Source organism: Microcebus murinus, chromosome 16 (assembly GCF_040939455.1).
Source record: "Microcebus murinus isolate Inina chromosome 16, M.murinus_Inina_mat1.0, whole genome shotgun sequence".
NCBI lineage: Eukaryota > Metazoa > Chordata > Mammalia > Primates > Cheirogaleidae > Microcebus > Microcebus murinus.
In genome coordinates, this window is record NC_134119.1 from 925,409 (window position 1) to 940,918 (window position 15,510).

General features: G+C 64.7%; 1 protein-coding gene across 1 annotated transcript; it reads left to right on the forward strand.

Annotated features, from left to right (window-relative positions):
- Positions 1-12,479: 12,479 nt before the first annotated feature.
- BHLHE23 (basic helix-loop-helix family member e23) lies at positions 12,480-13,205 on the forward strand. The gene has a single exon (XM_012773072.2). It carries the CDS (start codon positions 12,480-12,482, stop codon positions 13,203-13,205), a length of 726 nt encoding a protein of 241 aa, XP_012628526.2.
- The last annotated feature ends 2,305 nt before the right edge of the window (positions 13,206-15,510 follow it).

A 15,510-nucleotide genomic window follows, 5' to 3' on the forward strand; every position in this document is an offset into this window, starting at 1 on the left:
GGACCCAAAACACGACCCAGATCCTGAAACTTAGCTCTTCGGGCACCTCTGTGGGCCTTGGCCGGGCAGTGGCAGGACGCGGGGACGGGCGTGTGTTGGGCGTGGAGGCCACGGTCCCGCACGCTGGGGCAGGACAGGCCGTCCCGAGTACCAGGCACAAAGCCCTGGGGAGGGCGGGGTGGGGCTCGGCCGCCCACCCCTCGCCAGAGAACCCTGGGGCATGCGTTTCCGGGCCCGGCTGAGTTCCAGGGTGTTGAGCGCAGAGGGCGGCAAAGGTCAAACCGCTCCTCCCGCCCAGGGGCCGTCCTGTGTTGGCTCCCGACTGTGACTGCAGGTGGCTGGAAACAGGGCCAGGAAAGCCCCAGCCTTGGCCCGGGCAGGGCACCCCCGAGCAGCTCACACTGCGGAGCCCCCCCCCCCCCCCGGACCCTCCCAGTCCTGGCCACACCGAGGCCAGAGAGAACCTGGCTGCAAACTCTGCCCACCAGGGCTCCTGTTCCAGGAAAGGGGACGGCAGACGCCCCCCCCCCCCACTGCCAGCCCACCGTGCCAGGCGCCCTCCGGGACGACATCCACAAGCACCGTAAACACATGAAACCCGCAGGGTGACAGGAGTACCTGTGTTCAGGTGGGTGATGGCCCACCTGGGCTCCTGCGAGGGGCTTCCGTGCTCAGGGCCACGCAGAGACACAGAAAACCACCGCTCGAGTCACGGCCAGCCCTCACTCCCCACCCGCCAGGCCCCGCTCCAGCGCCCAGCTGGGGGCAGGTAAGCCCTTATTTGGAGAACTCGTCACACCTGTGTCCTCAGCTGGGCGGGTTTTCAGCAGTGTGCTATTAACATCATTCTCCCAGGTCTCGAGGCCAACTCGTCCCTGGCGGCCACAAGGGTCTTTGCTTCTTTTTCCTCTGGACGGAGCCAGGGCCTGATCGGGAGTCCTCAGGGACAGGGACGGGGAGGCAGTTGAGCTACGGGTGACAGCAGGCAGGTCCTCGGTCCTGGAACTCAGGGACACGAGCCCAGCCCCAGGCAGCTCTGTCCTGTCTTGCAAAATGCTCAGCGGGAAGCCCGGCCACGGCTGTGCTGAGTTTGATGCCACCTCAGCCATCCCCGGAGCTGACACAGATCTAATTAGCTGGCAGCCTGGCACCGCACGTCCTCGTTCCCGACGCTCGGGGACCTGAGTGTCTCTTCGCTGCCGGGCTCCGCCCTGCGCCTGGCAGACCCTGTTCTGTTCCAAGGCTTGCCAGAGACCCTGATTGCTTTTAAGAAACCCTAGTGAATTAAGCTTGGCATCTTGAGAGGCGCTTACAATCTAAACACCTGTTGAAAATCAGACAGAGCAGACCCAGAAGAGCCCAGCGCCCACCAGGTGAGGGGCAGCTGGCTCTGGAAGTCCAGGGCCGGGGAGCAGAGCCCAGACAGACCCACCACCCAGCCCCAGAACAGAGCCCAGACAGACCCACCGCCCAGCCCCAACCAGCCCCAGAGCAGAGCCCAGACAGACCCACCGCCCAGCCCCAGAGCAGAGCCCAGACAGACCCACCGCCCAGCCCCAGAGCAGAGCCCAGACAGACCCACCGCCCAGCCCCAACCAGCCCCAGAGCAGAGCCCAGACAGACCCACCACCCAGCCCCAGAGCAGAGCCCAGACAGACCCACCGCCCAGCCCCAACCAGCCCCAGAGCAGAGCCCAGACAGACCCACCACCCAGCCCCAGAGCAGAGCCCAGACAGACCCACCACCCAGCCCCAGAGCAGAGCCCAGACAGACCCACCACCCAGCCCGACCAGCCCTGGGAGGAGAGCCCAGACCGAACCACCGCCCAGCCCCGACCAGCCCAGGAGCAGAGCCCAGACAGACCCACCGCCCAGTCTGACCAGCCCTGGGAGGAGAGCCTAGACCGACCCACCGCCCAGCCCCGACCAGCCCAGGAGCAGAGCCCAGACAGACCCACTGCCCAGCTCTGACCAGCCCCAGAACAGAGCCCAGACAGACCCACCGCCCAGCCCCAACCAGCCCCAGAACAGAGCCCAGACAGACCCACCGCCCAGCCCCAACCAGCCCCAGAGCAGAGCCCAGACCGACCCACCGCCCAGCCCCGACCAGCCCCAGAACAGAGCCCAGACAGACCCACTGCCCAGCCCCGACCAGCCCCAGAGCAGAGCCCAGACCGACCCACCGCCCAGCCCCGACCAGCCCCAGAACAGAGCCCAGACAGACCCACTGCCCAGCCCCGACCAGCCCCAGAGCAGAGCCCAGACTGACCCACCAAGTCAACCCCCAAGAGGAAAAGGAAGACATCAAGATTCGCTGGTTCTGAGAAAGCTGGAAAGCGAAGGTGAGTGGAGCCAGGGACCTTGCCGGGCAGGGTCCCCACCCACACTCCGCCCTCCCATCTCCACATTTTCTCCTTGTTTAACCGGCAGAGCTGCAGCTTCTAGAAACTCCTACACGCCGCCTTGGCGTGTTTGTGCAGCTCTAACAAAACGCCTGAGACCGTACAACGTATTTCTTGGGCGCTGGAGGGGAGGTCCGAGCCCAAGGCGGGTCCGGGCTGGGCGAGGGCTGCGCCCTGGTCCCAGACGGCGCCGGGGCGCTGTGTCACGGGGGGCGGATGCCGTGTCCTCGCTCTGCGGAAGGGGTGGGGACGGCCGTTCGTGAGGGCTCGTCCACTCCTGGGCGAGCCCGCAGGCCCCTCGCCTCCCGAGGGCCCCTCGTAATGCTGCCTCGTGGGGTCAAGTCTCAGCGTGAACTTTGCAGGGCGCGGTGCGGCTCACCTCGCTTACGTCTTTGCATCGAGGACCCCAAACACGGGCACCCAGGTGCGAACTGATTTGGAGGCTGTTCCCAAAGTGACCACACTTGTTTTTTTTTTGAGACAGTCTCATTCTGTTGCCTGGGGCTAGAGTGCCGTGGCGTCAGCCTCCCTCACAGCAACCTCCAACTCCCGGGCTCAAGCAATCCTCCTGCCTCAGCCTCCCGAGTAGCTGGGACTACAGGCAAGCGCCACCATGCCCTGCTAAGTTTTTCTATATATTTTTAGTTGTCCAATTAATTTCTTTCCATATTTTAGTAGAGACGGGACCTCGCTCTTGCTCAGGCTGATCTCGAACTCCTGACCTTGACCACACTTGATCACCCTGCAACGGCCTCGGGGGCCAGTGAGCAGACGAGTGGGGGCTTTGCCTGGTGTCCTGGACGGGACCCCATCCGGGGCTGGCCCTGCATCTGCACCGCACATGGAGTGAGCACCCCCCGCCCGGCAAAGGGAGCTGGGAGGTCGGGCTCTGGGCCGGGGGCTGGTTCCCGGCATCAAAGCTGCCCCTCTGCCCACCGGGCACAGCCACGTGGTGAGGGTCTGCAGGGCCGGGGGGGGGGGCTGGAGTGTGCGCGAGCCCTCCTGTCCCCACGTGCCCCAGTTAGCGTCGGAAGCATGCGGTTCTCACCTGCACCCGTGCGTGTCTGAGAGGCCCCGTGTGTCCAAACAGCTTTGCGTGCGCAGACAGACACCACCGGACGCCCCAGATCAGACAGAATCCCCCCACCCAGCCGGGCCCCACCTTAACGGGGGCCTTCCTGCCCACAATTCCCACCATGGCCACTTTCCCTGAAGCCAGTCCCAAGAGGAGGATCACAAGGGTTTCCGAAGGGAGCAGGGGGATACCAGGCATCCGTCCCCGCCCAAAGAGGGGGGTCCCGGGTGTGCACTGCCCTCCGTGGTGGGGGCAGATGCTGCAAACAGGCACCTGCAAAGGCCGGGGAGGGAGAAGGGAGGGAGGAAGTTACTCTCTCGGCGAAGAGCAGTGACAAAGATGGGGTTTGGAAACTCTGCAAGCAAGATCGGAGCCGTACTCCAGAGCTCCGAGAACAACTCGAGGTCTAGAGAACACCTGTCCCGAGTCCTGCCCCGGCGAGCAGGTGTCCGCCTCGCCCAGAGAGAGGTGCCCGCCGCAGCCGGGCCGGACACGCGCCCACACCACGAGGCGCTCGCCGAAGATCCGCGCCCGGCAATCAGCGGAGCTAATATGTTACCCCAACAAGCTAATTGCATTATTGCTTTCTGACGCCGCAATCACGAGATTTTTATGTTTTGATGCTAAATCTGGCAAAACTTTAAATTAGGGTAATTAAATAATTAGCTATAAGATATGACTCGCTAGCGACTTCCCTCTTCTCCTGCCGACCCCGGTCGGTGCTGCCTGCGTGGAAAACGGGCAGAGAGAGGACACAGTTCCCGCAGCACCCCACGGCCCGGCCCGGGCGCGAGGCCCTGCGGCCTTCCCTGCGAACCGACAGGCCCTCTTCCGGGGTCGGGGCCCTGGCGGGCGGGCTTGCTCTACCGGTTCACAGGGAAAGAGCGAGCCCGACTGCGCTGTGGGGGGCCACTGCCGCTGAGGCCGGGCCCCCTCGCGCACCTGCTTGGGGACCCGCGCACCTGCTTGGGGACCGGCAGTGGCAGAACCAGAGGGCAGAGGCCTCCGCCCCTCCCCGCAGGCCTCACCCACAGGCCGCCTCTGGCCCCAAAACAGCAGCGGCTCTCCAAGCACCAGAGCACGGGTGCACATGTTGCCCATGTCCCCGGTCTGCGGCTACTCCAGGGGCGTTTGGTTTCTGGATTAGTGTGCCACACAGAAATATTTAGGATGTGAACGTTCAAGCGGCAACGTTATCCGGCGCTGGTCTGTGATGCTCCACCCTCAGCGGGAGCTGCCCAGGGCGCCGGGGGTTGGGAGGGCACAGGATGGGGGAGGGGAGGGGGCCATCCCTGGGGAGCCCCGAGAAGGCAGCGCCTCCCTTCACGCTGAGCCTCCCTCCTCCTCCAGGCCTGGTCCTCCTGCCGTGACCCCCCACCCCATGCAGGAGGAGGGCGGGCAGCTGGGCCCAGGCGCTGAGAGGCCTTCCTTCCGCAGGCTGCAGCCACAGGCAGCGGTTCCCAGGGCGCGAGTGGCGGCTCACGGTGAGCAGAGGACGGTCGGGGCGGAGTAGGTTTCAGAGCTTTCTGAGCCCCGTTCATCCACCAGGGTGCCGTCTGCATCGGACCGTCCATTCGTCCACAGAAGGCCACAAAGACACGAAGCTCGGGCCTGGGGTGGCCTTGGCTGGGGGGGAAGAGGCAAGAAGACCCCGCGGCTCCCGCGGCCAGCGCAGCCCCTTCCCCAGGGAGGGAAGCGTTTGCAAGGAGGAGAAACATGGAGCTTTAATTTCATGCCACGTTAGGGCAGTCTGGCGCAGGGCCCCCGAGGGTGGGTGTGTGCGCCGGCTCCCGCCCCCGCCGACCGCCGCCCCAGGCCGCCAGCGCCCTCTGCCAATGGCAAACCCGAGTAAGCAGCCGAGCGAAGGCGCTGGATGGATCAGACCTACCTCCTGGCGGCCAGGCCAGCGCCCAGGCCCCGCCCCCCCTCCGCACCTGCTTTGTTCTTCACCCTGCAGAGGGGCAGGTGCGGCCACCAGGGCCCCGTAGGGAGCGGCCCAGCCATGGAACTGCGCCGTGACACCTTGCGTGGGACATGAGAGAGGACAAGTCCCACTCGCCATAGCAACGACCCTTCCTTTCCGCGTTAAGGGAAGAGGTGCAGTAAGCGATCCCCCCACAGCGGCTGCCCCAGTTGCCGGCAGACATGGCCATGCCGATGAGCTGCCGCGCCAAGGCGCTGGGCCGGGCCGGGCCCCTGGAATGCACCGCCCCTGGTGCAGAGGGGTCCCGGCTGGCGAATTTCGGCTGCCAGGTTCTAGGGAACGGTGGAGACTGCCGGCCACACCCAGGAGGCAGGTGCTGTGGCACGCCCTCCTGCCGAACGTCCGGAACAGGCAGATCCACAGAGACAGAGAAGGGCTGGGCAGATGGGAAGGGCGGTGACCGCTGAAGGGCATGGGCTTCCTTTTGGAGTGAGAGAATGTTCTGGAATCAGTGGTGAGGGTTGCACGATGTCGGAAGGTGCCGAATGCCGCTGAGTTATGCTTATAGGATGGGCGAACTGTGGGGCGTGTGAATTCTGTCTCAGCCAAGGTCTGGGGCAGGTGAGCAGGCGCCTCCCGTCCCCAAGCCCCCGACCCGGGCCAGGGCCCCCTCCTCCCAGACGGGCCTGGGGCACCCGCAAGGCACGAGGGCCGGACAAGGAGTCATGCCAGGAAGCAGAGGGGGGCCGAGGCCCTGCACACAGACCTCAGCCCCTGACATCACCCACGCCACCCTGCCCGGAGCCTGTTCACACCGAAATGGAGGGTGGGGCTCACGCCAGAGGCTGCTCAGGCCCCAGGACGCCCCGTCCCGCCCTCCCACCCCCGAGAAACAGCCAGCAGCCCCCCACACAGCGTCCCTGCCCCGGGGTCTCCGCTGGACTCCAGCCCTTGCCAACAAACTTGCTCCTAACAGTGTCATTAATTTGCTTTCTAACTGAGCCATAAGCAATGGTTTAAAGGCCTGGGATCTCTCTTTAAATTTTCTGTGTATTAGGCCAGGTGTGGTGGCTCACGCCTGCAATCCTAGCACTCTGGGAGGCCGAGGCGGGAGGCTCACTCAAGGTCAGGAGTTTGAAACCAGCCTGAGCAAGAGCAAGACCCTGTCTCTACTAAAAAATAGAAAGAAATTAATTCTATAAAAATATATTAAAAAATTAGCTGGGCATGGTGGCACGTGCCTATAGTCCCAGCTACTGGGGAGGCTGAGGCAGGAGGATCGCTTGAGGGTGCACACGCATGGGCAGGTGCTGGTGGCCACTCACACACCTCCCTGCTTGGCCGGACACCCTCATGGGGCAGCTCAGACCGACCTGTTGACATTCTGGGGCTGCATGTCCTGTGGCCCTGGGGCTCACTGCTCCTGCCTGCCGTGGCCAGGGCGGGCACGCCAGCCCTGCTGCGTGGAACCCCGTGTGGCGGCCCATCGGGTGCCATGGCCCTGCCCCAGTGCCTTGGGGGCAGGGCTCGGTGAGAAGCCCAAAGTGGGGTGGCCAGGGCCAAGGAGAAGGGGACCCGGGTCCAGGGCAGCCCCCAGAGCCTCGTCACCCCGTCCTGAGACTGGGAAGCTGTCAGCCTGAGAGCCCCTGCGAGGACACCGAAGAGGCCAGAGCAGAGGGGCCCGGCTGCCATCGTCCCAGCAAGACACACATGTGTCGTGCACTCCGCCTGACCTCACTCACCTGGGCACACGGCACCTTCGAGGCAGGTGCCAAGACTGGGCCTCTGTTTACCCAGCTTTGCCCATTTGGGGTGAGGAGTTAGGCATCCAGCCCTGGTGGCTGGTCCCTCCTGGTCTCAGTGGGGGTCCACAGGCACAGACCCTGAGGCCCCACCCAGCAAGCACCACGTGACCCCTCCCCCGCCCTCTCGTCTACCTTGGTACTCACCCTGCAGTGCCCCAAGAGTCCCCTGTGCCAAGGCTGCTGCTCCCTGAGCCGGCCCGGCCCACCCAGCTGCCAGGCAGCCCCCACCTCCTCCAGGCAGCCCACCGCACACAGCCCCCTGGCCGCCCTCCTGGCTGCGTCCCAGCAGCTCCAGAGGGCCTGTGGCCGAGATCTGGCCCCACAGTGGCCAACACATGCTCAGCCACCGCGCTCCCCAAGCCCTGCCTGGGACCAACCACTGTTGGTGCAAACCCGGGGACTTGCTGCCGCCTGGTGGCCAGGGGGAGAACTGCCCACGCTGACCGCTCCCCAACCTGCAGGGTGCGCTGGGGGGAGCCGGATGGACAGACCAGGAGGGCCCTGGACACCAGGACGTCCCCAGACAGCACTGAGGGCCGGGGTGGAGCTGCCCATGACTGCTCCCTGGGGAGCCCACCCTGCCACCCAGGTGGACCCCCCATCCCTCCAAGGTGCCCAGCAGGGTCCCTCGGCTAGTGCAACTGCACCGAGCATGCCTGAAGCTGCCGCGCTCGGCAGGTGAGGCACAGTGGACACACTCCCACCTTTGGGGCCGAAGCCGCCCGGTGCCCGGGGCCAGGCTGCTCCCTGGAGTCTCCGCCCTGGGCAGCTGTTACGAGAGGTGCCACCGACCACGGAGACGGCGTGGGGCAGATGAACCAGTCCATGTGCCGCAGGTGTGTCTCCCCGGGATGTCCCCCTGAATATGCACCGGCAGCACCTCCCGGGGACTCCGAAGCCCAGTCGGTGGGACAGGATCTGAGAGGCGGCCGGTACCAGGAGGCGGCCTCGTGCGCCCCAGCAGGCTGCAAACCGGTGGCTCACGCGGTGTAAAACGGACATGCCTAAAGCCGTACGCTGAGCACAAGAAGCCGGTCACAAAACCCTGCATCGTATGATTCCGTCTGTAGGAAACGCCCAGAACACGAGAGCCGCAGAGACAGAACGAAGATGAGTGGTCGCCAGGGTTGTGGGGATGGAAGGTGGGAATGACACTGAAGGGGTGCAAGTTGTCTTTTCGGGGTGATGAGAATGTCCTAGAATTGATCGTGGCGATGGTTGCATAACTCTGTGACTATTAATAAAGATCTTGGAACTGTTTGCTGCAAATGGGTGGATTGTGCAGCATGTGAATTATGTCAAAATAAAGCTGTTCTAAAAATAATTGAAAAAACAACGCGTCTTCCTCTTTCACCCTGGAAGAGCCCGGCGTGGCACCGGCTGGTGGGGAGCAGAGCCGCGTGTGGTCTGTCGGCTGCACGGACGGGAGAGGCTGGAGGTCCGTGAGCTTCCCCCACCAACTCGAGCAACAGCAAAGCGTGGGGCCGTGGCTTCTTCCCCTTCCCCAAGGGACGGGGACTTGCGAGCGGTGCAGATGTGTGAGCCGGAGACCCGCCCAGAGGAGGGCTTTGAGGGGATCTAGGTAGCGCCACCCAGAGGCACTTGGTGGAAGGGCCAAGGAGAAAGGCATGGGGTTCCCCCAAATCAGCTAATCTGCCGCCCACAGGGGCTCGGCCTCAGTCCCTGCTGACTCCCCCATCGCCGACACCCACAGAAACGCCGGGGGAGGGGAGGGGCAGAGTCTCACGGAAATCTCACCTCCGACTCAGCCCCGAGGGGACGGCAAAGCCGAGCCCCCGCTGGCCGGGGCTCTGCCCTCGAGGAACCGTCCACACCCACGTGGCAAAGAACTTGCAACCTTCTCCAACCTTGCACGCTTAGAAGTTCCACGGGAATGAGTAACAGCCCCAAAGCAAGTTCAGGAATGCGAAACAGAGGAGGTTGGAAATAAGCGTTTTCCGGCACCTTTTAGCCGAGTCTGCGTTTCAGCTCTCCCGTGCCCCACACCGGCCAGTGAAGCTCTGCGGGTAAACTGTGCAACTGTGCTATTCGTCGGTGACGTCTGGCAGGAAAGTCAGGACGTTCCAATGACGTGGGAACGACACTCCCTGCGGTGTGGTCTCACTCCCCCGTGAAAAGGTGGGTCTTCCCACCCCAGAGGCCAGGTGTCCTCCCGAAAAGTCAAACTGTGGCCCCCAGGGTGGGGCGGCAGTGGCCTCTCCCGGGCGACTTTCCTCCTCCCTGTTGTATTTCTCTGGAAGAGCCACGTGCGGCGGGAGCCGGGCATTTGGAGGCGCCGTCTCTGGGAGGGCAGGGGGTTCCTCTGGGTTGCTGGCGGCACTTTCTCAGCTGTGGGTCTCTCCACTCTGCACACAGAGCGAGGCGTGGCCAAGGCCACGTGGCAGGGCCCAGCCCCCCGCTGCTCCCACCCAGGCTGGCTCCCTGACCCCCACGGCGCCCACATCAGCCCCGCCCACCCTGCCGGCTGCCCCTTCCCCCAGACGTGACACCCAAAACCCAGCACCAGGGGCAGCTTCTCCGTGTCACCCTGTGCTGTCCTCGGGGGATATGGGGGGAGGGAACCAGAGCTCAGGACAGCCGGGGACAAGCAGGTCCAAGGTTGACAGACCCACCCCTCAGGCTGTCATGAGACCACATGTGTTACGAAGACAGCCCCGACTTTGCAGGTGCAGCACCGGGCGGGAAAGGCTGAGCGGCTGCCAGGTAAACCCTGTAGCCAGTGCAGAGCTGCAGGTGGGGTCGGTCATCGGCTGGGACCCTGCCGGCCCTCGGCGACCCCGGGTGTAAAGGGGACAGCACCCAACCTCAGCTCAGATGGTGAACTCGATGGTGGAGATGAGATGGCGGTTGTCTCCAGGCCCCCCACACGCGGGCACCTGTGGAACAGCCCCAGCTGGCCCTCGAGCAGAACTGGGGCGGGCCCTGAGCACCTGCACTTTGACCAGGTGGGGCCGCTGAGAACCTCTGAGCGCCGGGCACGCAACCTCCCAGGCAGCCAGCAGGTGGCAGCATCGGGCCGCAGACGCCGGGTGGAACGTGGGGATGCGCCGCGGGGTGCGAGCCGGTGCGACAGCGTCTGCAGCCGGCGCCCTGTGGCCTCCCACCCGCGCTGCGCCGTGGGACCCGACCCCAGCCACAGCGGGTGGCATGGTAGGTTCTTACGACCTGGCACAGGAACTGGCCCCAAGCCCTCGCTCTGGGCTGGGGCGTTTGGGTCCCAAAGCCCAGCCCCCCCCACGGACCACAGTGGAGTCTCGGCCTCAAAGGGGCCCCGCTTGGGAAGCCCATCCCCCCACGCCTGCCGTGTCAGCTCCTGCGTGTTCCTCACCCGTGCCAGCTGGACGCCCGGGGCCTTCACGTGCAGGACGTCCACACTCTCAGTCCTGGCCAGCACCCGTCCCCCTGCCAGCCCGAGTCCCCAGGCAGGACCCTCCTCCACGGCCCTGCCAGCTCCGCCGGTCTGGACAGAGAGAGTGGCCCTTTCAAACGCTCCCCTGAGTGCGGCTGGCTCTTCCCACAGAGGCCAAGCTCCCCACCTGGCTCCAGGGGCCCCACGGGGCAGTCCCCCCTCCATCTCTGGCTCCATCCTGGCCCTCACTCTCCCCCCACCAGCCCTGCCCCTTCCGTCAGCCCCTCCACCGGAGCTCTGGGAGCAAGCACCAACACCACGGCCTCCTGTCCACACCGGGGTCTCCCCGACGCCCCACCTGTGCCTGACACCAGCCCAGGGGCCGGCCGGGGTGCCTCCCGGGCACTGAGCTTCCCTGGGGCCACCCTCGTCCTGCCCTGTGGCTGCGGCCCGCCCTCCACCTCCTCAGGGCGGACTTGGGGCCGCTGGCCAGGCAGAGAGCAAGGCCCGCAGCTCGCAGGATGGCTCATCCGCGTTCCTGCCGGTCTCCCTGCACTGGGCACGGACTCCCTGCACTGGGCACAGACTCCCCGGTGTGGCCCAGTCATCGCCACATTTCCACAACTTCCAGGGCACACACAGCTCTTACCCAGTCCCTCCCCGATGCGCGTCAGGCACCCACTTACCCTCCCGGCACACTCGACAACGACAACCCCATGGATCACCTGTTATGCCTCTTCCTGGTGGAACCTGGAGAACAGAGAGGTTAAGCGACTGCCAAGGTCACACAGCAGGTGAACTGTTCCACCTCAGGCTGGAAGGCAGGCTGACCCCACCTCCCGACTGCGCCAGGAGCAGCCATCCGCACCACCTCCATGGGCCTAGGCAGGCTCCCCGCTGGGAGAAGCTGGGGTCCATGCCTTCACACCCTGTTGGAAGAAGAATTGAAAAGGTAGGTAGGGAAGCTGGCGGAATTCCCATCAGTAGTGGCCAGACTCGGGAGGAGGCTGCAACTTTGGAGGCTCTGGGAAAAGCGCTCCAAGCCGCCAGGTTGCCGCACACGAGGCAGGTCAGCTAGCGGTGAGCTGACCAGCTCAGCAGTCACTCGCACCTCCCCCAACAGGAACCGGGTGAAGCCTCGACCTCCCTACCCGCTCCCGGTGCTCCCGGGGTAGTAGGAACTCCGTGCTTACCTGGGACAGGGTCCAGCCTGGCTCAGTGCACCAGGCCGGGAGTTGCAGACTCTGGCGCACGCTACTCCGCCGCTCCGCGCCGACCACCGCGCCGACCCCCGGGGCCCAGTGCGCTCCCCGGCTGCTGCCCACAGGGACTGACAACAGGACGGACTGAGGCGGGCGCCACGTGGGACGCCTGCGTTTGGTGGCAGCATCCTCCAGGCTGCAGGAAGCGGTGGCCGGGCGCTGAGAAGCACGTCAAAGCGCTCCCGGGCCGCTGCCCCCAACCCCGGCCCGCCGTCTGCGCGGCGCAGGTGGAGCCGGGGAAGGGGCGGCCACCAGGTCCCCTCTGATTGGACAGCTGCGCAGTCCCAGCGGGCGCCTCCGAGCAGCAGCTAGAGCCGCCCCTGGCCCGGCCCTGCGCGCCTGAGGCCGCAAGGAAGAGAAGGGAGAGGGAGGGGAGGGGAGAGGGTGGAGGAGGAAGAGGGGGAGGAGGAAGAGAAGGGGAAGGAGGAAGAGGAGGAGGGAAGAGGAAGACGGAGAGGAGGGAGGGCAGAAGGGAGAGGAGGGGGCGGAGGCGGGGCGGAGGCGGGCCGGGAGGCCGGGCACGAGGCTCCGCGACGCGCAGACAGCCGGACGGTCGTGCAGAGGCGGGAGCAGCACCGCGGCGACGGCGGCAGCGGCGGGCTCCGGTGGGCCTCCGGGGCGGCGCGGCGCGGGTCCTGCCGCATGAGCGCCCGCCCGCTCGGGGAGCCCTCGTGCCCAGGCGGCTGCCCCATGGCCGAGCTCGAGTCGCTGTCGGGGGACGCGTACCTGGCGTTGAGCCACGGCTACGCGGCGGCGGCTGCCGGCCTCGCCTACAGGGCGGCGCGGGGGCCCGAGGCCGCCCGCGGCTACGGAGCGCCAGGCCCGGGCGGCAACCTCCCCGCGCCTCCTGCGCCCCGCGCCCCAGCGCCGGCGGCCGAGAGCAGCGGCGAGCAGAGCGGCGACGAGGACGACGCCTTCGAGCAGCGGCGGCGAAGGCGCGGGCCCGGGGGCGCGGCGGACGGACGGCGGCGGCCCCGGGAGCAGCGCTCGCTGCGGCTCAGCATCAACGCGCGCGAGCGGCGGCGCATGCACGACCTGAACGACGCGCTGGACGGGCTGCGCGCCGTCATCCCCTACGCGCACAGCCCGTCGGTGCGCAAGCTCTCCAAGATCGCCACGCTGCTGCTCGCCAAGAACTACATCCTCATGCAGGCGCAGGCCCTGGACGAGATGCGGCGCCTGGTGGCCTACCTCAACCAAGGCCAGGGCCTGGCCGCGCCCGTGGCCGCCGCGCCGTTGACGCCCTTCGGCCAGGCCGCCGTGTGCCCCTTCTCGACGGGCGCCGCGCTGGGGCCCTGCCCGGACAAGTGCGCAGCCTTCTCCGGAACGCCATCGGCGCTTTGCAAACACTGTAACGAGAAGCCGTGACTGTGCCTGCTCCCCGCCCCCTTCCGCACGCGCCCTTCGTTACGCTTCCCTGAGGACTGTCACCCGGCCCCACAAGAGACACCCGGACGGACCCTGCCCCAGGGGCAGAGGCGGCCCGACCTCCCTTCCAGCCCCTGAACAGCGAACAGTTTGGGGCTGTGGGAAGCGCAAAGCCCGTCCGGATCGGCATTGCGCCGGAGGGTGGGACGCTGGGATCCACGCCAGGAACCGGCGGCGCCCTCTGAGCCCTGTCCCAACGTCCTCTGGGGGTTGCTGGGGGTCATCACGGATAGGGGCAGGGGCTGGAGGGACCAGCCGTGTTTCCCCGGGCACTGCCGCTCACCCCGGAAAAGAAGACCGTGGCAGGGTCCCAGGGCCGGTGAGTGTGGGCGCATTCCGACCCCAGACAGGCCCACCCGCCGCCAGCCCGGGCGCGGAGGGCGGAGGCAGAGCCGGGCTCGGCCTGGGTGCTGATCCCACGTGGGGCTCGACCTCGGGCCCCAGTCACCACGTCTGGCGAGCTGCAGGCCCGCGCTCTGGCTGGCGTGTTCCCGAGAGCTCGTCGCGGGCACCTCCCGCCTCAGTCGGCCCAGAGACTCCAGAGCCCCCAGCGCCCCCGCAGCCGCCCCAGCCGCGGTTTGCAAAGGCGCGGACCGCGGGCGCAGGAAGGCCCCGGAAAGGAGCTTTTCGGCCTTTTCCAGGTTCGAGTATGTTCTGTTTATCTTCTTGCCTGATCGAGGGGCGAGAAGTGGACCCATCACTAGCTGCCTGGAGCTCTGCGCGGTTTACCCCTAAATACCCCCCGGATTCCAGCCACCGTCGCCCGCCAGGAACGGCCCGCGGCGCGTGGAGTTGCAGGGAGCCCGCTTCCCGCGCCTCTGCCCCAGAGGCTGGCGGAGGAGGGTCCTCACAGCCTGCGCCCCCTTGATCCCGGAGGGTCAGGGAGGGCCCCCGATCTGGCCCCGGTGGCCAGCAAAGCCCCCTCCCCGCCAACCCGCGCCGGTTTCCGAGGCCGGATTCCGGGTGAGTACGCGGGAGCCTCCGCCCCGAGGGTTACGAAGGGTTACGGGCTGAGCCGAGCCGATTGGGGGTCTGTCTCTTCTATGCTGGGGCGCGGCAAAGAATCCTGCCACCACCGGGGCGGGCGGGGCCGGGCTGCCCCCCAGACCCAGCCGTCCGCGCTGGAGCCCAGCCCGCGTTTGCGCCCAGCGGCCCCGCTGCGGTGTCGGCCTGATTAACCCAATTCCTCCAGGCCCGCAAAGCGGCCTGTCCATAGCGCTTAACTTTAATTAATACGTTTCAAAAGGCCCTTTTGTATTTGCAAAATGGAGTGTGTGATTAAGCCTTATTCATAAGGACATATGCTTAATACTGGTTTCTGCTAATTTCCATTTTTATTTCTTTGGTGTCTTTTTCCCTAACAGAGTAGTTTGTCGGTTTTGTGAAAAAAGCTGAGTGCTAGAGACTACTTTTCAAATGCATTTTAGATAAGTTGAGGCAGGAAAGCTGGAGACTGAAATACCCTTTACTTCTGGACTCATTTCAAAGTGACCTTCAGTCAACTTTATAAATTACTTATCGTAATTTGAAACTGGGTTGCTTATTCCTGTTAAAACCAGAGACGTTTGGTATATCCTTTATATCCAGAATAGAGTATTTGATTCCAACCTACTTTACAAAGACGATATTAATTTTAAATTAATTAATATCAAATTAGTATTCATTTGTGACTGAATTCATCATAATTTCTGGTTTCAAATAACTGTGTTGGCGTTGGCCACCTGCGTCTAAACCAGAGCCTAAAGTCTCTCTGAGAGGCTCAAACCAATCTGTATGCAACCACTTACTAGCAAATACGTGGAATCCTAAGAACAGAGTAAAGGAAAAAAAAAAATCTCTCTTACCCCTTGGGCGAAAACCAGTTGTTAAAAAGAACCATTTCGCTAATCAAGAATTCTTTCAATAGCTTAGTTTTTTTTTTAAGTTCAAATTACATTTAAACATTTTTTTTTAGGTTGCAAAACTGTTTCTTTACTGTCCTCCCAGATGTCTGCTTGCCTGTCAAAGAGTATTTCGGAGGGAAATTAGGCAGTTTTCTCAACAGTGCCGTGTCATAGAGCAACCTGGTCTAGCACAGTGGATGTCACTGGCCTCTCTCGAGTTTGCACGGCAAGCCTCCCGCTCTAAGACACCCCCACAGCCTGTGTGCCCACAGCTGGCAAACTGCAAATGCAACCGACAAGGTTGCCTGTTGCAAGCCTGTGGCTCTGGGGAACATCTGGGGGGAGGAAGCTCTGGGTCGCAC

Coding starts and splice junctions, on each gene's coding strand:
- BHLHE23 (XM_012773072.2), top strand. CDS start 12,480: ATGAGCGCCCGCCCGCTCGGGGAGCCCTCGTGCCCAGGCGGCTGCCCC.